Source organism: Struthio camelus, chromosome 22 (genome assembly GCF_040807025.1).
Source record: "Struthio camelus isolate bStrCam1 chromosome 22, bStrCam1.hap1, whole genome shotgun sequence".
In the NCBI taxonomy this organism is placed as follows: domain Eukaryota; kingdom Metazoa; phylum Chordata; class Aves; order Struthioniformes; family Struthionidae; genus Struthio; species Struthio camelus.
The window spans coordinates 5,625,737-5,647,859 of NC_090963.1; the positions used below are offsets into that span (position 1 = coordinate 5,625,737).

At 61.0% G+C, this 22,123-nt stretch overlaps 1 protein-coding gene across 1 annotated transcript in view; it reads right to left on the minus strand.

Moving 5' to 3' along the window:
• JAM3 (junctional adhesion molecule 3) overlaps positions 1-1,675 on the minus strand; it is a 35,151-nt gene extending 33,476 nt beyond the window's left edge. The window contains exon 1 of the mRNA XM_068916891.1: positions 1,530-1,675. Coding sequence (XP_068772992.1) covers positions 1,530-1,575 — 46 coding nt within the window. The 5' untranslated portion in view covers positions 1,576-1,675. The remainder of the gene's footprint in view (positions 1-1,529) is intronic.
• Positions 1,676-22,123: the final 20,448 nt, after the last annotated feature.

Below are 22,123 nucleotides of genomic sequence, written 5' to 3' on the forward strand. Positions count from 1 at the left end.
AAACCATTCTGCTACACACTAACACAAGCAAACAGACTGTGGAGCACACGGTGGAACCATCTCCTTCTCCTAGGAGGGTGCTCCATCCAAGTTTCCAAGTCATTTTCTCATCCTTCAGCTCATTTTTTTGTAAATAGTGCCCAAATCCCACTTTACTGAAAGCCCAAAAGGCTCTGCAAGTCATTTGGAGTCAGAGAATTGTTTTGTTTTGTCCTTAGATAACCTGTTAGAAATATTTCAATAAACTTCCAACTTGAGTTAACCCAAAACAGTTATTTACATACATGTGTGCATATATATATATAAATATACAGACGCGCACACATCCCCATGTATTTTAGTAGCCGAACTTTCCAAATTAGTTGCTGGTGTCACCCTAACCCTACTCCATCCCTTTTTCTCCCTCTGCTGTTTGCCCAAGAGGGGGGAGAGCAATGCAAACCCACCGGCTGCTGTCCCCCTCCTCATCCCCACACTATTAATAGCCAGACAACAAATGAGCCCAAATTCATTCCTGAGCGGAATTAGCAAATGTTTTTGCAATTAAAACTGCAAACATTCATGCGGGCCCCCCAGAACAATAGGCGCCTGTGCCTGGGCTTGAATAGGCACTAGTGTCCGCCCTGCCTGCCTGCCGAGGCTGCACATTCCTGGCACCCTCATCCCTCGACCTGCTCCTTGCTGAACTGAGGTTTTGTCACTGATTTTTCCCATCTCTGGTTCCCCCCCACATAATGCCACGCTCCTGGTGGGCGAGTCCTTCCCCTGGGCGCCAGGGCTGCCCCTGGACCTCTGTCCCATCCTCCGGCACAGTGCTGCGCAGCCTGTCTCCACATGCCCTGAACCCAGTGCGGGACCCGCGACTGGGACAGCGCAGTCCCCCCTGGCCTGGTGTGGGGCTGGGACCGGGACCGGGGCAGCGCATCCCTCCCCTGGCCCGGTGCGGGGCCAGGACCGGGACCGGGGCAGCACATCCCTCCCCTGGCCTGGTGCGGGCCCGGAACCGGGACTGGGACAGCTCAGTCCCCCCTAGCCCGGTGTGGGGCTGGGACCGGGACCGGGGCAGCACATCATTCCCCTGGCCTGATGCGGGACCTGGACCAGGATTGGGGCAGCGCAGTCCCCCCTGGCCCGATGCGGGACCGGGACCGGGGCAGCGCAGTCCCCCCTGGCCCGGTGTGGGCCTGGGACCGGGACCGGGGCAGCGCATGCCCCTCGGCCCGGTACGGGACCGGGACGGTGCATCTCCCCCTTCCCCTACCCCAGTGCGCAGCCGGGACCGGGACCGGGGCAGCGCATCCTCTTGCCGGTGCGGGGCCGGGGCCGGGATGGGGACAGTGCCTCCCCCCTCCCGCCCCGGTGCAGAGCCGGGACCGGGGCAGCGCATCCCCCCGGCCCGTCGCGGAGCCGCGGCGGATGCCGCTCCGCGCCGGCAACAGATCCGCGCCGGCGGGCGCGGGAGGAGGGAGCCCCGCTGCCGCTGCCGTTTCCCTTCCCTTCCCGTCCCGCGGGGCCCGGCCGCGACTCACCGAGCAGGGGCAGGAGCAGGAGCAGCGCCGGCCGCCGCAGCGCCATGATGGGGTGTGCGGAGCCGGCCCGCCGAGCCTGCGCACTGCCCGGGCGGCGGCGGCGGCGGCGGCGGCCCGGGGGCGGGGGATGCCGCGCTGCCGTCGCTGCGGACACCGGGCGGGGAGGCGCCCGGGCCGGCGCCTGCCGCCGCCTGCCCCCCGTCTGCGGGAAGGAGGGGGGGAGAGGGGGGCACGGCCCCGCCGGCCGGAGCTGCGGCTGCGATACCCGGTGCGCGGTGGGTGTGCGGGTCCCTCTAGCCGCTTCGCGTAAACCACCGCTCCGCCAGCGGGGAGAGGTGCTCGTTCAAAGCAGTCTATGGGAACCGTTTGCTAAGCACCGCTTCAGTAAGAAAACTCAACCCAGGACGAGGAGCTGTAAAGGCTTTAAGTGTGTGTGGGGGGGGGGGGGGAGTTTTGAGCGTGTTGGGACTTTTGTTGGTTGATTGGTTTGTTTTTTGGTGAGGAGTGAAGCGAACGAGGAGTTTTCCCGTCTCTGTTCAACAGGGGAAAAAACACCGTGGAAAATGTTTTTGAGCCACCAAGAGCTGCAAATAAGCTTGGAGGCAATATTTGAGCTTTTGATTATCAAAATAAATTAAGGTTTCACTTTGGAGAGGTTTTTTTCCCCTCTCTGTATTTAATGAGACCCCCTAAACAATCATTTCTTCGTGAGAAGTTCCTATCAGCAAGCTGTCTCACATTTCATTGTAAACTTTTGACCAGTTTAGAGCAAGCAAGGAACTCTGCTTTGAAATCAGCAAACAGCGAGTTGGGATCACAGATATGACAGAGCTTAAATGAGAGCGATTCTGCCCTGAAAAGTGACTTTGCCCAAAGAACATCCTGAGTTGCTGTGTGGTCCTCAAAAGGACCCTAGAATCTTTTTCTTTGATTCACGAGAAGGAAAAATATATACATGTATATCAGCCCTGGACACTCGCTCTGAATTCAGCAAATCAGTCTTGGTTAATTTTGGTTCATGCATCACTAACGCTCAGTATTCTGTGACAGAGAGATAATTAAGATCATGCTGAAGATCAACCAGCTGGAATGAAAGCCAAGCTCTCCTCTCTTCTCTAAACCAGCTCTGCAGAGTTGGTAGGAATTAAGGGATGCAAAGATGAATTTTACTTGATAATGTAGCAGGTCTAACTCAGGATGCTAATGAGTAGACTTACAAGGCTGATCCTCACCTGGTGAAATTAATACAGAGATTCTCATCAGTTCTAACAGCCAAATGGGACATTTCACTAGTGATGAAGGGGAAGAAATTAAGACTATATGGCTGAAAACCCTACTCCACCAATCTTAGGGCTGGGGCCCTGTTGAGTAAGGAGTCATTCGAACATAGTCCATTTGGACTAAAATGACAGGAGATGCAAAATACAACGACATTGACTATAACCAACGATAAAATGCCACTTAGGTGTCAGGTTCCTCCTCTAACTTCCAGCAATGGCTTGATCAGTGAATAGCAGCACTGAGAAAAAGGAAATAGTAGAGAATCAGAGGATTACTAGCTTCTGCACTCCTTCAGGTGTTTTAAACTGTGTTTACACAGCTAGATGAAATGTGGACCCGAAAACAGTATGCAGCACCCCTGCTCTGTGGGCTTTCTATATATTGCTGGCTATAAACTCTACTGGAAATCGGGCTCAGCATGTCCACACTGAACTCAGGAAGAACCATGCCGGGAGAGCAGCAAGTGAACAGTGCTGCGATATGCTGGCCTCTGCAGTCCATCTGGACCACGCGAAGGGGAACTGGATCTGTGCTAATGTGCTGTACTAGGACTTGATTTCCCTCTCCAGGCAGTTGGGGCATGCATTTGAGTGTATGTTTGTGAATAATCAATGCAGACAGAGGATGGGTTGCAACTCAGCTGACAGAGCGGGCATAACCTTAGAGGATAACATCAGGGTCAGAAGCCTTGGACATTGTCTTGTATATACATCCTGCACAGGACATATGTGCCATTGTCTATCTCAGGCAGACACAGCTAGTCCCGGCTCTTCTCTTTATGCTGCCTGAAAAACTGTATTACAGGAAGGTTCTGCGTTTTAATTTGCCATCACCACTGAGGAAGCCATTTGAAGTGTGAAACCCAACAAGCACAAGGAGTCACAATAAATACACAAGAGCTGAAGTGCCCCTCAAACCAGGACAGCAAAGCGCTGCAATGTAAAACATTGATTTTCACACACAAATGGAGCTCCCATTTCGTTATTTAATGCTGAAACAAGTGACTAGAATAAAATATGGGCTTAGAGCAGCCCTGTGTAGTGCAAAGATTTATTCAGGCATGATGAGGGGCAGCATAAACCTGTCTCTTCCTATGATTTCATTGTTCTCTGAAGAGCTTCCCAACCACGCTCAAAATGAGGAGTCTGCAGGATGAGAGGGAGGGAGGGATGTGAGTACATGTCATGCCAAGGAGCCCTTCCCAACTGCAATAAAGGCCTGTGATGAAAAGGGATGGACAAGAAAGTAGTGGGTGACCTATTAGCCCAAGTACAAGCAGTGATGGTGGTGGTGATGGAGAAGTTCAGCATAAGCCTGTCCTCACTCCTGGTTCCTGGGGCATTTGTAAGAACTGAAGGAAGGTGACCACGGACTAAACTGGAAAAGAAACACCTTAGAGACTTCTAAAGGCTGTGCAGAACATATTGTACACAAAGTGTTTGGGCTCTGAAAGCAGCTGAAGGCAACCTAAATAAAACAGATATTCTTTCAATTCTTTATAGTGCCTTGAGGCCCAAACTGAGGTTCAAGCCCTGCTGGGAAGAAGCTGCTGGAACCTGTAGTAACAGGCTGTGCCTGTCATGATGAGTTTTCAATAGAAGTACACACGGCAGACAGGAATGTTATTATCTGAGGCACCAGGGCTCCAAGGACTCTGCCAATGAGCCATGACATACCTTGCGTACGCATGAACAGCTTGTCTGAGTCCTCAGGGCTGTCCATCTGGACCTTTCCCTAGCATTAAGTTCACTCCAGATCTCTTTTACTTTGAAGCTGTAATTGTGACAGGCTGGTTTCCTATCCTGTGAAAAAAGGATGTCCTGTCAGATATCTCAGCCTATGCAAGATTTTGGCTGTTCTCAGAGATGGGAGCTGATCGCGCTGCCCCAGTGGAAGGATAGCAGCCCAGAAGATAACTTGCTTTATTCAGTGTGAAGGAGAATTTCCTTTACGTGTTACAGGAGGGCAGTGGTCCAGGGACAATTTCCAGCGGACAGGGTTTTGTTAGAAGATCTGAAGTGTCTCTAGAGCCATCTTTCTTTGAGTCTGACAGAGGAAAGCTCATAGGTGACATAGGCAATAGGTGACAATCACTCTCATCAGAGAGGAAAAGGCTCTCCAGAGTCGCACTCACTTGGAGAGTTGCATGCAAGATGCAACGGCATTCGGATGGAGCTGTATCCCACACCTAGCTAAATGATGCTGTTGCACCTTATTAAGGGCTGGGTAGAAATTTTTGGATCTAGGTGTATAGGACATTTGGAAGTAAAGTCCTGCCTTCTGTTGGAGAGTTTCTGGAGTGAGTTTAGGCTTTGCAGATAAAAAGGCACCCTCTTATTTACTTGTATCACTTTTCATTTGAGGATCTCAGAGCACTTTGTGGGCGCTCATTAGCTCACCTGGTCTCTTCACTGAGGCCCATAGAGCTATAACATTTATCCAAGATCATGCCCAGCGGCTCTGGGAATAAATGTGGGTCTGGCCTGTGTCCCTTCCTGTCCTGTGCTTCCTCTCCTGTTAGGTCAGCTTTCTATGCATGCTGTCATGTTGCAGTACCTCTCACTCCAAGTTTAAGCCAGCATGTCTTTTTTTGTGTGCTATAGTCTAGACAAGTTGTTGATTCCTTAGTATCACAGACCATGACCCCACTCCTACGCCAGTCCCATCGTTTTTTCTCTAGTTCATTGCTCAGGCATATGTTCATCTATTTTGAATCATTTGTATGTGCGAGGCTGAGTCGATCCTAATCTTATCTCCCTCCCTGGGCGTCAGTCATACTGGCATGTGCCTCTTCCCTGTCTGCCTCCCTCTGTTATGGACTATGGGTATTTTTAACTCAACCCTCTAATTAGAGGTACTTTTCTCTGGACATTTTGCACACAGGGGATCTCACGTCTGTGGTCAGCAGGACAAGCAGTAAACACTGGGGACTGGCTGTGCATCGAAACCTTCCTGCTAAATAAATGCTCTTGCCCATCAGCTCCCAGCAATACATTTCCAAAGAGACCAGGCTGGTGGGGAAGGCCTGCATTCCTCAGGGGGTCTGTCTGCAAGAGCGTGTTGGGATAACAACTATATAGAGGAGGCAGCTAACCCCCCAGAGAGGAGGACACAGCTGCCTTTTGGTCCTGCAGCCCACTGGCTATTGCTGCTCAGAGCTTCGTGCAGCTGTCTCCAGTGCTGTACAGTTAGCACTCGTGCCCTGGAGGAGTCTGTGTCAAATGTGCTCTTTTACCCTGTTCTGGTCCAGGGGTAGAGAAGTGAGCGATACTAATTAGAGATGGCCTCAAACCAGGTTCCCCAATTAGGAACCTGGGCTCCTTGGCTTCCCCGCCCCAGGCTCCCCAAGCATTTCTGTCTACCTCTGTCTCCGCATCTTCCCAAGTCGCAGCCAGGAAGGGAAAAACGGATCCCACCAGCAGCCCCAGCGCAGTGCAGAGGCGCGAGGGAGCGGCTGCATGTGGCTGGTGCGTGCAGTCCTTTTCTCTCCTTGATGAACAAACAGCATCTGTCTGACCCATTAGGCAGCGAGCGCCCCTCAGGCTGACTACATCGCTCTGCAGATTTCCATTAGCTCTCTTCACAGCCAAGTCCTCTCTCTCCTACCCCATCCCTCAGCACACTAGAGTTGCAGATTACAAGGCCAGCTGGTCATTATCACGTTACATTGCTCACTTCCCTTGCCAAGGGAGCCTGGGAGATGGCACCAACACGCAGAGCAGCAGGTTGGGCTCTCAGGCTGGTGACCCAGCTACGGCCTTAGCACTACAGGATGCATGGCTGGCAAGAGGAAATAGGGCCCCTTTCCCCAGGTCAGGGCCATGTTGGGGAGATCAGTACCGTAGCCCCCTTTTCCTCCATGCAGGGTGTGGAACCAAGGCAGGGGTCAGTGGGAAGGGGATGCCTCCTTTCTCCTGACCCCACCTAGACATTTTTTCACAAGCATGCTACTGACTGTACTAACTCCCCTTGCAGCTAATTGGCTGCGACCTGGGGAGGAGCTCTGCAAAAACTTGTGCTTTGTCTCTAGCAGTGGCTAGTTTTCAGCACGGAGCAGCTTAGCCATTCCTTGAATTCTCTCTGTTCTTGAGGGAAACCAAGGTTTAGACAGGGAAAAACACTTCCTTATGGAGAGTGAGAATGTCCGATAGAACTTGGGCTGATCCTGTACATGGGCTGCTGATATCCTGAGGGAGAAGGAGTTGTTCTGATTTCTCAGTGTTGTGGCAGGAGGCAGTTGTATCTTCAGATCCTCATTGCCCTACTGTGCAGGCAAGAACAGCCTGCCTTTGCACTGCTCAGTGCCTCCCGGCAGATCTATCCCCCTTTAATCACGTTTGCTAGTTCGCTTCCTGAGTCACTGTTTATTCTGGCTCCTAGAGTTCACGCTGATAGAGAGGAGCAGTTTTGTCTGCAAGCTGAATTTTCCAAACTTTCTGAGATTGTTTCAACATGCTTGACTAGCAGTTGACATGTCAGCCAAGGGTCTCACACCACCCAAGCAGCACCTTGCTAGCCAATGAACACATGCCCTGGGGTGAGTATTTAGCCGTGCAAACACGCTCCACGCATGCACGTGCCTATTGCACTGCTTCATTGCTTAATTGCCTCGGGTTTAGCCATCCTGGCTTTACTCTGCGTGTCTTGCTAGCAGACAGCTCTAGGCTCCCCAGCCAAAGCCTGCATTAGTGACCCTCCATGACCTTCCCGGAAATTAGTGCTTGGCCAGGCTGTGGGTTGGCTACTGTGCTGCAATCCAGTAGGTTGTTTGGAAAGGAGTCAGGAATCTGGTTCTTCTCCTGGATCTTTCAGGTACCTCTTGATGATCTCTCCATCTTGCTATGTATGTGATGAGTTAACCAGGTGACAGGTGTCCTCTGCCTTGCGATCTGGAGCAGATATTACTATAACAAGAGAAGGACTTATCTCATGATGTACCATGAGATGGCTACCAATGGCTAGACTCCCTTGGTGGCCTGTTGGGGTGGGGATTTCTCAGTATGAGGCCTGGTTAAATCAGGACATGATGTTTCTCGAAACCTGTGAGGGAAGGGTCCATTTGCTTGGTGTAGCTGAGCGCCTTGCATCATACCCTCCCTCTGCGGATGTCCTGTACCAGTGAGATACAAAGTACTCCCCTCTTGCCTTGTAGTGCAGTGCTGTGGTTGTTTTGGAGGAGGAGCAGGGCCTTAATCTCTGCCTGTTCAGTTGCGCTTGCAAAGGCGATTAGACATATGCCAGCTAATTTATGGTAAGCAGGATGGAGGGAGAAGTTGCCACTTATAAATGGCAAATGAGCAAACCCATCCCTCCTGTCGCTCTAGGGTAATACATACTGACATAAACCTGGTTTAGCTGCGAGTTTATCATTGCTAATCCTGCTATTCCCATGTCTCTTGTTCTCCCTCCTCTTATCATCTTTCTTTCCTTTCATCTGATTTATCTTTTTCTCCTACTCTCCTGGTCCTAGCGTCTCTTTGGCCTTTTGGGACAGACAAATCCCCCAGCATCCTCCACCCTTCTCCCAAGACATTAGTGTTATTTTGTCTTCCAAATGTTTCTCCTTCTCTTGAAACAGTCTCTGTTCAGATTAAAGCCGTGCAGAAATCTCATTGTCATCCCACAGTTTTGGAGGGGCGCCTCTCCATCCTGTTGAAGCTTTTGTCGCTACATGAAGAGTCTCTCTTTGCCTAGCTGGCCTCCTTGGTGCTGCTACTCCATTTGATGAAACATCACCCAGGTTCCCTTTCAGGCGTGCTTGGTATCCTGTCAGTTACGAGAACTGACTCAAAGGAGTCTTTCAGCTCACCTGGTCTCCGTGCTTTAGTGCTGGGCTGCACTTCCTTGGTTTGTGCTTGCGATATCGGGGGTTCCCTTGTGCTCTGCCCCATGTTTGGCACTGCTTAACTTCCAGGGATTAACATAGGCTTATAGAATAATTAAGGCTGGAAAGGATCTCTGGAGATCTCTGATCTGACTCCCCTCAAAGCAGGGCCAACTGCGACCAGGTTGCTCAGAGCCTTGTCAGTCAAGTTCTGTGTATATCCGAGGACAGAGAAGTCGCCATGTCTCTGAGCCCATTCCCACTGTGCCATCAATGTGTCAGTGATGCTCCTGCCAGGACACTGGAAAGACACGTAGGGCTGGAGGGCTTGGACAGCAGCCCACAAGCGGTGGTACCCTGCAGGCTCTGAGCTGCTGGCCCAGGCCAGACCAGGAGTTTCTGGTCAGCTTAGTGCTGGAGCCAGCCCAGCCTGGGTTTTATTCAATATTTTTGCCAACAGACACTCCTCTGGGCTTCCTGCTAATAGCACTACGGGGAGTTTTAGCCCGTAACCGCCCCGTTGTTTGGAGAGCCACGTAGCCAAGCTAAATATTGTGCTCTTCTGTTTGAGGGACTGCTGATCGCTGCATGATTTGCCAGTGCTTTGAAAGGGGATAACAGGGAGTTTGGGAGCCTGGAAGCCACCCAGGTCAGACTTCTTCTGTGTGAGTCTCTGCGCAGCCCAGTTTCCCTCTGTCTCGCGGGAGCTGGGAGCCTTTAGGGAGGAGGAGGAGGGGAAGATACATGTCCATGCATGAGAGCAATGGCCGCAAAGCTTGGAAATGCCCCCTGACCTGGCCAAACTGGGCAGAGTCCGAGGCTGCTCTCCAGACCTGATAGCCCCTATGCAGCGAACAAGGAGTTCTGAATTACTCTGGGCTCTCCTCCTGCAAGGGAGGGGAACATGCTCCTCAGTTCTGTTTAGACCCCTCCTGTTTCTCTTCTTTAGCTCTGCAAGCCTCAAGAGGGCACATGAAACTTCTTCCCTCTGCCCCAATTTTCCAGAAGGGGAAACAGAGGAACCTCCCTCACTCAGAGGATTACAGGAGGAACAGGACATATTCCCCTGGGATGGGACATGGCCACTGTTTAGCAGCAGAGCATCAGTCCTGGGCAGAGCCACTGGGGCTGTAAAACTGAATGACATTTGCAGGACTTGGGACTGATACTCTGCTCTGGTAAGTGCTTCTCTCTGTCCCGCCAAAGACCCTTGGTCTCATTCCTGAGCACTATGAGGCCTGTCAGGATGCAAAGCCTGTTCCTGATATGCCTGTGGGTGCTGGAGAATAGCAGCCAGAGTCAGGCCAGCTACAATTTACTGGAAATCCTGGTGGCTTTCCATCACCGTGATGATATGAGTGTCCCAGCTGTCCTTGCTTGACTGATCCACCCACATAGAATAAGTGGATTTTTCTTGTGGTACTAATAGATACTGAAGAAACCTTGCCCTGCTATGCCTTCTCATTCGGCTAAGCACTCCTCCGCATCCTGAGCATGAGTTGTGTGTCCTGGCTGAACCTCATCCCCAGGAGCAGATCATCTGGTGAAAGGAGGTCAGAGACGTGAATCCCAGAATGAATCGGAAACTGGGTCAGAGCTTGTATCTGTAGGGATGAATTTCACGTGTGGAAGGGTGTGAGTTTTGGAGCGACAGGAGATGCTCGCAGGAGGTAGCATTGGACAAGAGAAGGGGCTGGTGGCCCCTTGCTTGTGCTTTTAGCCAGGGTTGTACTGCCTGCCTGTTGTTGCTGTCGTGTGGCCTGCTGCTTCTCCGCGCTCTGGCCTGGCACAACCAGTGAGTACGTTGGCATGATGTGGGGAGGTGTGAGCACAGGAGCTGCCCCCCGGCCAGCTCGCCCCTTCCCCCTCCCCGCACCCCGAGCAGGGCCCTCGCTGGCCTGGGAGGGAGCCTGGCAGGGCCAGCGTGCGCGGGGCTGGAGCCTGCTGAGCCGGGTGCTCTGCCCCTTGGCTAACGGGGGGCTCGGAGCCGGGCGCGTGCCAGCGTCTCGGGGACCCCAGTGCTACGCGGGTTCCCCTGGGGGCGAGGGGGGAGCACCGCAGCAGGGAAGGCCAGCCAGGGGGCTGGGGCATCTCCTTCGGAGGGCTAGAAATATGGGATTTGGGTGCAATGCCAGGAGGCATCTCCAGCAAGAGTTTCTTCAGCCCAGGAGTTCCCCCTTGTGGCAAGACGCTCCTCGCTGGGCTGCCCTGCTCCCAGGCAGGCGCCGAGCCGCCCTGGCCCCCCAAACCCCGCTGCGGGAGGTGGGCTGAGCCCCCCGGGCCCAGGGCTGCCCCAGCGCCGCATCGCAGCCCCGGCTGGCGTGGTCCCCTGCGCACTGGGGAGGCTCTGGCTGATGCAAGGGTGCGTCGCGCTAGGCGTTGTGTGAGGGAAAGCCAGCCTGGCCTGGGGGAGCAGAGGGGGCACTGCTCTCCGTTTTGGCTAGGAAGGGTTGAGAGTAGCTGCACGTCGATGCTGTGCAGGCCTCCTGCGCCCGCTGCTCTGCCACGGGGCCGCGCTGCTGTCTAAAGAGCAGCACCCCTGGGGGCTCCTTGGCGTCTTCAGCGCTAGTGCAGTGAGCGTGGACGTGCCCTTATCTACCAGGCTGCAGAGCGGTAACCGGCCAGTGATTTGTGTCTAGGCATCAGCTCCAGCTCAGCAGAGCTACCTCAGAGCCCCGCGGCTGCCGGTGCTCCCTGCCCGCCTCGCGGGGGGCTGCCAGCCTCCTTCGGACGCCTGGGTACCCTCGCGCGCGCTGCCTGCCAGCAGGCTCCGAACGCCCCATGTTTTTCGGACCGTCCCTTTGCCCGGGTGTCTCCGTGCGGGACCGCGGCGGGGCAGACCTGCCTTGCTGCAAGTCTCCAGGCTGTGTGAGTATCAGAGACGCAGTTTATGGCAGGTACCTGGCAGATACCTGGGCTGCGTGGCCCAGGCAGCGCCTGCACGTGAAACCAGATGCTTTGTAGCTGCCTAACGGGGTCTGGGGCTGCTACAGCAGCTAGACGCGAAGAGGAGGCCGACGCGGGACGGGCCAGAGGGCTGCGCGGCCCCTGGAGCCCCCTCTGCTCCCTGCTGGCGGCGGGGGGAGAGGGGAGAGGTGGGAGCCAGAGGGAGCTGGTCGCTTGCACGCTCTGATGAATCAGCACCTCCTCGCGCTCCTGCGCGCGGGCTCCACGCGGCGCGTAGGCGAGCAGCACCCAGGCAGGATCAATGCTTGCTAATGACTGTATTGGGGGTGCTGTTTAGTCACGGCACCCACGGAGCCTGAAAGGCAGCCTCCCCACCTGTCCCGGGGTGGGAGGACCCGCCGCCGTCCTCGGCAGACACCAGCACCCTTTGTGACACTTCGCGCCGCCGGGTCCCGGGGAGGCCGCAGCCTCTGCCCCCTGGTGCTGCCATGCGGCCTCTAGCGCTGCTCTTCCTGCCTGACGCTTTGCTCACTTCTTCCCCTCGCAGCCCTCCTGGGAGGCAGAGCAACGGGGTGAGCCTCGATGGAGAGATGGGGGAAACCGAGGCACAGACCTGGTGTGTTTTGTCCAAGGATGTGAGGTGCGGGGTGACAGCAGGACACAGCCCAGCTCTGCTGATCTCCTAAGGCCCAGCACCGCCGAGGGGTAATGCCTCTTGCAGCGCCGTGTTTGCAGCCTGCATCTGGCTCGCTGCGAGGGATTTATCAACGTGAAAGTGCTGCAGATTTAACTGGGAAGAGCGAGACGCGAGTGGAGGGATTAGAGGACGGAAAGGGGGGGATACAGCCCTTAAAGTGCCTGGGGAGCCTGGGAGAGGTACTCGGCTGACCAGCCCGCGCTCCCGGAGCTGCTAGGGACCGTCTCGCGGGCTGTCTGCGGCTGTGTGCAGTAGGCATCCTGCCTGTCCCATGGCCTCTGGACCCCGGCTCGGCAGGACCCCCAGGACCTGCGTGGCAGCGGCGATCCAGCCTGGCCCGGGGCTGCCTGCCCGGGGAGGAAGATACTTACCCGCCGTGCAGCTCCCCCCAGGGAAGATCCCATTTAAGGGCTGCCTGCTGTTACTAAACACTCTAATAGACGGTTTCCAGCTCCACCGGCTGCAGTGACATGAAATTTGCATCAGATTTGAGACAAAAAGTCTATTTTTTGGAAGGATGTTTTAATAAGATCAAATTCAGAAGGGAAAAAAAAAAAGGTACTCTTCCTCCCACACAGCCTTCTATCGTCTTTTTGCCTGCCGGAAGCAAAAATCTTTGCAAACTGGCCCTGGCCGGGCTCCCCGCCGGGCACCGGGGCTGCTCTCCTTGGCACCTCCTGTGCGCCTGGGTGGGGCGACCTGCTGCCCGGGGAGCAAACACAGGAGAGCGGACGGTGTTTTATCTGCGTTTTCCTTTTCATCTCTTTTTTTTTTTTTCCCCATCCACTGAGTTGCCAGGTGTTACCCCAGAGCTGGCTGCCTTCCTGGGCGGCTGCAGGAGAGAGCAGCAGACTCAGGGGCTGTAAAGCTCAGCAGCTGTCGTGGTGTTGCAAAGGAGGGGGGGTCTCCGCAGGCCTGGGGGAGGACAGGGGCTTCACAACCCCGCACCCAACGCGGCGACACCGGCTGATACAAGGGGCAGCGAACGGGGGGCACTAGGGCTCCCGTGGCTGCCCGGTGACCTGCCCCTCGTGCTTAGTGCCCCGGGGCCCCTGGGCACGGGGTTCACGTCCGCGGGGGCTGAAAGGCCAGACTGGCTCAGCTCCCAGGGACTGCGACATGCGGTAGCTGGTCCGCTCTGATATTGGCCAGGTCCGGCGTCCGGACCGGCAGGACTGACCGTCTGTGCCGCGCGGAGATTCGGGCAGCCAGGATGAGGCCCCTCTCCACGAACAGGCCAGGGGAGGGAAGGCCGAAGACGTGGGGCTGGCCGTGCCCAGCGCAAGTGTGCGCCCCTGTCCCCCTGGAAAACTCCCTGGGGGGCAGAGCACCCTCCTGTCGGAGCGGCCTTCAAGGCTGGGAAGCTGCAATGAGCAAAGCTTTAATTAAGCGGCTCTTTGCAATATGATTTGAATGCACTTAAGCAGTGTCTGGTGCATCGAGGCGGGGAGGAAGAGGGGGTCGCAGGAGGGATTGCCTCCAGCGTGGACCTCGGGGATGCTCTGAGGGGTCCGGCAGCGTGCAGGGGAGCTGGCGCGTGGCCGTGGCGGAGGCTGCACCCTCAGGCGGGCTCCAGGCCGAGGCTCAGCTCTGCGCCTGGGGCAGACCCGGCAACGGCAGCGGTGACCGGCGCTCGGCTCCCTCCCTGTTTCGCTCGTAGGACGGCGATGCAGTGCCGTGCCCTGAGCGCCCCGCCGCCTCGGCGCCGCGCGCTCCTCGGCCGGACCGTTTGCCAAGGGAAACCATCCAGCATCCGCGCGGGGCCGGAGCCGCCAGAGGGAGTCCTCAGCCGCGGCAACGGAGGCAGGCGTGCGGCGCCGGACGGGCTGCCGGCTCCCGGGGAGCGGGGCCAGGGCGGCCGGGGTCACCCCACCTGGGGGCGAAACGCTGCCGGGACGCAGGGCAGAGCACCGGCACGGTCCCCCATGGCGCCCCGGAGAGCCCCCAGCCAGGGCTCGACCGGCGGCAGAGCGGGGCGCGTGCCTCCCCGGCGCTGCCCTGAGGGAACCCCTGGGAACGTGGTCCCTCCTGGTGACGGCCACCAGACCGGCCTCCGGTACCGCCACCACAGCGGTGGCCAACCGGGCCTCCTCGGAGCCGCCGGAGCGGCGTGGCAGGTCCCGGCCCCAGCGCCCACGTCTGACCACCGCGGGCCCTGCTGTCCGCCCCTTCCCGCGTCCCGCGTGGTGGCCCCGGTGCGTCCCTCTGGCTGCGGTGGATGGGGGTGGGAGGACGGGAACGAACGCCCCCCCTGCCCGCCGCCCCGCGCCCCGCAGGCGCCGAGGTCCCCGGCAGCCCTCTGCCCGCGACGGGACGCCCTGGCTCTCCGTGGGCGCTGCCACGCCGCTGCCTTTGCTCCCGCCGCCCCCTGCCCCGGGCACGCACGCCTGCGATCGGTACGGGGTCAAGGACCCGGGTGGGATGCTCGAGCCGCTCCTCGAGCGGCCGGCACTGCCTCTGCGCGGGGACACGGGGACAAGCGGCTTCGTAGGTGAGCGCGGGTGGAGATTAACGCGGGGGACAGGAGCCCTGGTGCCCCCCGGGCTCTGCTGCTAGCTACGGCCTCGGGCGAGCCAGGGGCCTCCCGGCCTCAGTTTCCCCACGCGGGAGGTGACGGGGGTTCGGCGGCAGGAGGAGCGCCGCGGGTGAAAGACACCGCGCCAAAGCGGGGCGGCTCGCTGCGGGGCGGCCGGGAGCGGCAGGAGCGAGAGCCGGGTGACGGGCAGGGCCGGCAGCCCCCGTCGCCCCGAAAGCGGGCCGGGGGGACGCCAGCGCTTGCACCGGGGCTGCGCAACGGCGGGGAGCGGCGGCAGGCCCGGAGGCCGCGCAGCTGCCTTGGCCCCGGCTCGTGCTGCTCCTCTCCTCCTCCTCCGCCGCCTCGGTATCTCCTGAGTCATCGCCGCCACCTCCGCCGCGCCGGGCCGGCAGCCCCAGCCTCCGCCAGCCGGTGCCGCGCCGCAGGCGAGCCGGGGGGCCGGCCGGCGCTGCCCCCGGCCCCTCGCTGCTGGCGGAAGGACGAGCTGCGTCGGCTCAGACCCAGGCTCCGGCGAGCAGCGTTTCTGACTCCGGCAGCGGCGCGTAGATGGCTGCCGGGGAAGGGAACGAGACGAGGATGAGCATATGGAGAGGCTCAGCCAGCCGCCGGGATCGGCAGCCCGGGGATGTCGTGGGCCGGGCTGGAGGCATCGCTTGGTTTAACAGCCCCGGCTAGGTTTTCTTTTCCTTCCAGGAACGCGTCTGGTTGCGTCTGAGCCCACGCGAACGTAGCGCATCCACCGCGTCCCGCGGCGAGGGTTCCCCACGCAGCGGCAAGGTCCGCGCCGAGGCGGCCCGCTGGCGTCGCGGCTCCCCGCTGCTCCTTGCTCCGCTTCCCCAGCTCCCGGCGCGGCTCAGCTCTCTTTGGGGAGCTACAGACGCCGCTTGCGCCGTGGCCAAGCTCCTTCCAGGTCTTTCTGAAGCTCCCAAGTTAACTTGCCCGTTGCCCGTTTATTTCTGCTTCTCTGGATCTGGGCTCTCCTGCCCCCTTCTGTGCTTCGTGCTTTGCCTCCCGGTGATAACCGGGTGACGGGTCCCGGAGACCATCTGCTGTCACTCCGTTTTCCCCTTTCCCTCCCGTCTTTTTGGCTAGCGGGGCAGGGAGAGCCTGCTGCCTCTCCTCCTCTCCGTCAGGGCCGCGGGAGGGAAACGAGCCTGCCTCAGTTTCCCCTCGGGACCGTCAGGGCCCATCTGCAACCCCGGCAGGACGTCGCTGCGGCAGGCGTCGGAGCGCGGCATCCCTTGGCGCTCGGCGGCAGGTTTTTCCCCTCTCGGTCCGGGCGAACGGGGTTGGCACCGCGGCTTACGTCCGCGCGGCTGCAGAGGGGAGCTCTGCCGTCTCGCTGCGCCCCAGCCGCTTCCCCGCTCCGTGCCTCGGTTTCCCCATCCGTAAGGAGGAGGGATGGGCGGGCGCTCGCTCTTCGGGAAACGCGGCACGTGCTGAGTCAGGATCGCTGGCGCCGCGGGCGCCCGACCGGCCGGGGCCGGGCAGCGAGGTGACGGCAGCGCCCGCCTTGGCCGGCCGAGGGGGCCGTGCCGCCCCGTCCCCGGCGCGGGCGGGCAGGCCCTGCTGGCCCCCGCCGGGCAGGCGGTAGCATCTCGCCGGGGAGCGCGGGCGCCCGCGAACAGGCTTGGCCTTGTGCGGCCGGCAGGGCTGGCCCCGCGCCGGCGAGCGGCGAACAAGGGCGGCTGTGTGCGCCCGGCGGGCGGGCTGGCCCGCGGCCGCGGCACGCGTTCCTGCGCCAGGCTGCCCTTTCCTGGGGGATGCGCTGGCGGCTGCGGGGGGGGGGGGCGCTGACTGTGCCTTTTATTCCCCCCCCCCCCCCCCCAAAAAAAAAAGCCTTTGGGTGCCTTTTTGAGCAACGAATCTGGGTCGTGACATTCACTGAGCAAACGGCAGAGCCCGAGGCTCGGGAGCACGCGGGCGAACGGCGCTGGAGAAGCGCTGCGCGCGGCGCCTGGCCGCTGCCTGCTTGCTAGTCCGGGCAAGTCGGAGGCTGCGGCAGCGGGAAATTCCCCTGGGAGAGAGGCCTCCGCCGCCCCCCCGGCGGCAAGGCGCAGGGGCCGGGGTCCCCCTCCCGGCCAGCCCGCCGGGAGCACCGGGGCCTGGCGGGTGCCGCCGGCAGAGCGGGATGGCCGGCAGCCGTGCGGGCTCGGAGCCGGCGGGGGCACCGGGAAATAGGAGCTTGCACTGGGAAATAGGGGCTTGCACGGGGAGGCCGGCGCCGGGCCAGGAGGTCGCCTCGGCCCCGCGCCGCCCAGGCCTTGGCCGGGGTGGCCGGGTGCGTGAACTCGTGCCGCGGGAGGGCGGCGGAGCTGCTCCTCTGCCCTGTCGCAGTTCAGGAAACCGGGGCAGGGACGTTCGCGACGGGCCGGTTCAAGCCCAGCCGGCCGTCCCGGCTGCGTACGTCCTCGCCCCGTGGACCTTCCTTCTGCGGCTTGGTCTCGCCGCGCCGGTTCGAGCCCCGGGGTTTTTTTGCCTTTCAAGCTTGCAAGACACGCGGGGCGGCCGGCGCCAGCGGGAGCTGAGCGGAGCGCAGCCGCAGAGCCCGCGGCTCGACGCCGGCGGGCGCGCTCAGCCCAGGCTGCTGCCCCGGGGCCGGAGCCCTCGGCGGGGCTGCCGGCAGCCTGCCCGCGCTTGGCCGTCTGCAGCGGAGCATATGCGCTGCGATCTGCTCCGTGCCGGCTGTTTATCCGCTTCCTTCTAGTTAACTTATGTTTCCGTCGCTGCCCATCTGTCTCCTTCTCCTCCTGCCGCCCCTCCGCTCTCGGCTCACTGGCGAGGGGCTGCGCGCCCCGGCCCGCACTCCCGGAGCCGCTCGGGGCCGCGTCGGCGCCAGGAGCCCCCCGAGCCGGAGCCGGGGGCCACGTTCGCCCTGCCGGGGCCCAGCTCGGCCGGGCGGCGTTGGCGCTGCCGACGCGGCGGCGAGGGAGGACAGCCCGGCGGCGCGGGCCCGGCAGGGGAGCACAGAGGCAGCGCGCGCCGCTCCCGAAACGCACCTGCTTTTCGTGCCGCGGCAGGAAGCCCTGGCGGCTGCTGCCTCCTACTCCCCCAGCTTTTATTTATAGGCTGTCTTGCTCCCCCCCCGCCGCCGCCCGCCGCCGGTCCCCGCAGCGCAGCCGAGCGGCTGAACTCGTCCTCCGGCGGCGATGTCTCTCCGTCAGCTCAGGCACCGCCAAGGACGCGGCCGGGGAAGGGGATCGCGTCCCCGGGGGGAGCTTCCCAGAGCTTCGTCACCGCGCTCTTCATCAGCGGCGGCGGCCGCCGGGCGCTGCGGGGCGGCGGGGGGGCTCGCCCGGCCGCCGTGGCCCACCTCCCGGGGTGCGAGAAGCGATTTTGGGAGGCCCCCCTCCCCACCCCGCTTCCACCACGGTCGCCCACCCTTGACACGAGCGGCGTCGGTCCTCGCTGCTGCCTGCACCCCTCGGCGTTTCGCGCTCGGGGAAGGCAGCCGGCAGCCCTGAGCGCCGCCCCGACGGGGGCCGCGGCGGGACCGGGGAGACGGCGACGGGGGACAGCAGCCTGAGGAGGCCACGGACCGAAATAACAGCCGAAAAATGGAAAAAAACATCGCGAGGCGACAGGCTTGCCATCTGCCGCGTGGGCGCCGGAGCGGCAGGCGCCGCCAGCCGCCGGGTACCGCCGGCGCCGGGAGGGGCGCAGGGCGGGATGCTGCGGGACCCCTCGGCCGCCCGCCGCCGAGGGCCTTGCGAGCCAGCGGCGGCTTTCCAGGGCCCTCACCGGGACCAGCAGGGGCCCGGTTTGCAGCTGCGCCGTAAGGGAGTTAAGAAATAATCGGTGCATGTTAACGTTGGGGAGGGGCCGGGGCAGGGAGGAGGGGGCGCAGGGGGGCACAGCCTTCCCGGGGGGCTCCCAGCGGGGCCGCGGCCGGCGGCTGCAGGCCGGGAAAGGACGCGGGGCGATCGCGGGAGCAGCCGGGGCCCCCGAAACGCCGCGAGGCCCCTGAGGGGGCTCCTCGTCAAAGGCCTTAAAACTCAGTGCAAAAATATATAAATGGAGTAGACCTGGCTGTTTCGGTGCTGTCCCGAGGCAGGCGGCGGCTCTGCGGGTCGGAGGTGCCGGGGGGCGCGGGGGCCGCTTGGCGGTTTGGGGGCGCCGCGCGGGGGCTTGGCGGCCGAGCTGCCGTCGCCGCCGGAGCCGGCTTCGTCCGCGCGCCGGGCGCTTTCCCGCTGCCCGGGGCGCAGCGCTCCGGCGGGGGGGGTCTGGCCGCGGTCGTCCCGTTTTCGGGGCGAGGGCGCAGCGGCTCAAAGCCCTCCTAACGCAAACCTGCGCCATCTGCCTCCAAAAAAGGTGCTAACTTCCCTCCTACTCGCCGATTTTGGCAGCGAGCAGCTTGGGCCGGGGAGGCGGCGGCGGCGGCGGCGGCGGCGGCGGCAGGGCCAGCGCGTCGCCCGGCATCTGCGCGGCGCCAGCTGCAGCTCGGCCAGCTGCAGCATCCCCGCCGGGAGGCGTTTGCGGATTGAGGCGTCTTTGCATCGCTGCGAGTGTTGCAAGGAGCCGGGCTGCGCGTTTCTTTGCATTTAACAAAAAAAAAAAAAAAAAAGAAAAAGAAGCAAAGCCTCGTGCGAAGTCGTAGCGGCGGCCGGGCGCCTGCCAGCAGCGCGGGGCGGTCGCCGCTCGGCCCCGTTCCCCGCGCGTCCGGAGCAGCGCTGGCCTGGCCAGCGCCTGCGAGGTGCCTGTGGCCGTCGGCGGGGCGTCCGCGCTGCGGGAGAGGCGGGCGGCCCGGCTGCCGGCGCGCCTGGGGCCGGCGCAGCCCGCCGCGCAGCAGGCAAACGGGAGGTATTTGCTGCGCCAGCTTTGCAACAGATTCCTTGGCGGAGCTGACTGCAAACTGCAATCCGCGGCTGTAGGACGGCTCCTTTTTCCTGCCTGGGAGTGTGAGAAACAAATTTGTTTGGGTTATAAAAACATATTAAAAAGCAACACATTTTGTTTTGCAATATACATAGTTTTCCATGCCAATTTTTTTTTTCCTTTCTTTCTTTTTTTCCTTCCTTTTTTTTTTTTTTTAAACGAGCGCCACTCCAATCCCTTCCGGACGAAGACGCTTCTCAGTAACTTTTTGTGGCGGTACTGGCTGAGGAGAGGTTTGGAAGCGGGCGGCAGGCAGCCGCGAGCGGCGCCCCGGGAGGCGATGCCCGGCGGGCGCGGGCGCCGCAGCAGCCCGGCGGCGCGGGAAAGCCGCTTTCGGCGCCGCCGAGGTGAGGCCGCGGGAGCCGCAGGCCGCCCCGCTGGCCCGCCGCTCGCTTCGGCGTCGCCGGGCGGCTCGTGTTGGCGCCGGGGGCGAAGTGAAAAACGCGCCGCGTCTCGAGCGCTCTCAGTCCCGCACAGCCCGTACGGCGGCGCTTGCTCACGCACGCGGTGGCCTCGACCTGCCAAACGGCCCAAATGATGCTGGGCGAGTGCCTGCGCCGCCTGGGCCGGCGGGTGCAGAAAGGGGGGGTGCTGCCCCCTCTCGCGGGGGCCCCGGGGCGATTTGGGCAGCCTGCTCGCGCGGACCGTGATTGCCGCTGCCCACGGCCTGTCTCCCTGCCCATGCAAATTCGGTAGCGAGAGGTGGCGCGGGTAGCGATGCAATTTGCTCCGGAAAGGCCAAATCCTGCACGGAGGAGCCCCCCCGGTGGGGGGGGCCAGGCTGCCCCCCCGCCACCGCGGCATTACCCGCGCCGCAGTGCCCTGGCGGTGGGACAGGCCCGGCAGGTGGGAACGCCTCACCCTCGGGTGTCCCTAGCCCCGGGCCAGCGTATCTGCGAGATTCGGTCGGAGCCCCCGGAGACCCCAAACGCGGCACGAGGAAGCTGTTTCCTCCCATTATAATAAAAATAAATAAATAAAAGGGGGGGGGGTTGAAGGAAAACAACCACTCGCTTGCCCGGGGGGTGGGTGCCGCTCGGAGCCCCGGTGTGCCAGGCAGGGAGACGGCGCAGCGCCTGCGCGGGGCCAGGAGCGCCGGCGGGTGCTCGGCCCCCCTCGCGCCGGCTGGCTCACCCGGAGCGAGCGGCGTGCGGGGAAGGCCGGCCGCCGCCGTCGGGCAGGCTGCCTTGGCTCGTCTTAATAAAACGAAAGGTTAAAAATAAAAATCAATAAATGCCAGATTATCAAGATGGGATTAATATCAATTTTACACCTGCGCCCCCCTCCTCCCCCCCACCGCCCCGGCCGCCTTCGCAACGCAAATAACTGCCCAGCACGGCCCAGCTAATGAGATTGGGAGCCTCAGCAATCAAGGCGGAGGATTACAGCTGATGAGAACAAATCCCGAACGATGGGGGACGTTTGCAAAGCCCACCCTCGCCGCCCGGCCGGGGGGCTTCCTCCGTCCCTGCTTGCAGCTGCCAGGCCCCGCAGCCGGGCTCTCAAATGCGGCGACTGATTTGGGCGCCCGATTTGTGACCCGGTCCCCGCGGCTCGGTGCTCGACGCTTGCTGGCCTGCGCGGGTGTCCGAGCCAGGCTGCCCGACCAGCACCCAGGTAGCCCCCCTGTCTGGGGGGGCTCCTGCCTCCCCCCGGCAGCCTCAGGCTCCCGGGGCTGAAACGGGGCACCAGCGGCTTTTCAGCGTTGCCTGAAGTCGGTTTGCACGGTGCCACCTCACCGTAGCGCTTGGGTAGCCCTAGCCATCTTCGGCGGTGGCCACCCGTGCTCTCCAGCTGTGCTCTCCCTTGGCAGCTCCTGGCTTAATCCCCTCGTGCGAGTTTAATGGCTCTGCACGTCTCTAAGCTCCTCTGTACCCAGAAGCCAAATGCTCCTTGTAGGATTCTCCTGTCTCCCCCATGGATTAGATAGGATGGCTGCAAAGTCCTTGTAATTTCCTCGTGCGGGATGTTTTATCCGCTTCCCGGGAAGCCCCCGAGAGAGGCGGCGGGAGGGGGCTGCAGGGCGACCTGCGCACGTGTCGGAGCCGCGCAGTAATCGGCTGCGAGGGAGGTTTAGCAAGTGATCCCTTGTAGGGTCTCCGAGTCAGTTGTTCTCCCCGGCAGAATAACTGTTTACGGCTCCCGGGGAAAGTCACCCCGAGCCCTGCGTCGGCGCCCGCCGCGCCGCGCCGCGTGGCTGGCTGCTCGCGGGAGGGCGCAGCGGGGAGGAAGGGGAGTAGCAGAGGGACAGCAGAGCCCGGGCTGCTTTTGGCTTGCTTCTCCCCCTGCCTGCTGGCTGGCGGGTGAGTTCACCCCCAAAACCTTTTGCACTCGCCCCCTCCCGGGTTAGCCAGCTCGTGGGCTGGTTAATTAGCACCCCCCCCCCCCGCTATTAATGTCATTGCTGCTTAATTCAGGCTCCTGGGAGGCAGCCCTGGCTGCGAGGGAAGTGCTGAGTCAGCACGTTCTGGTTA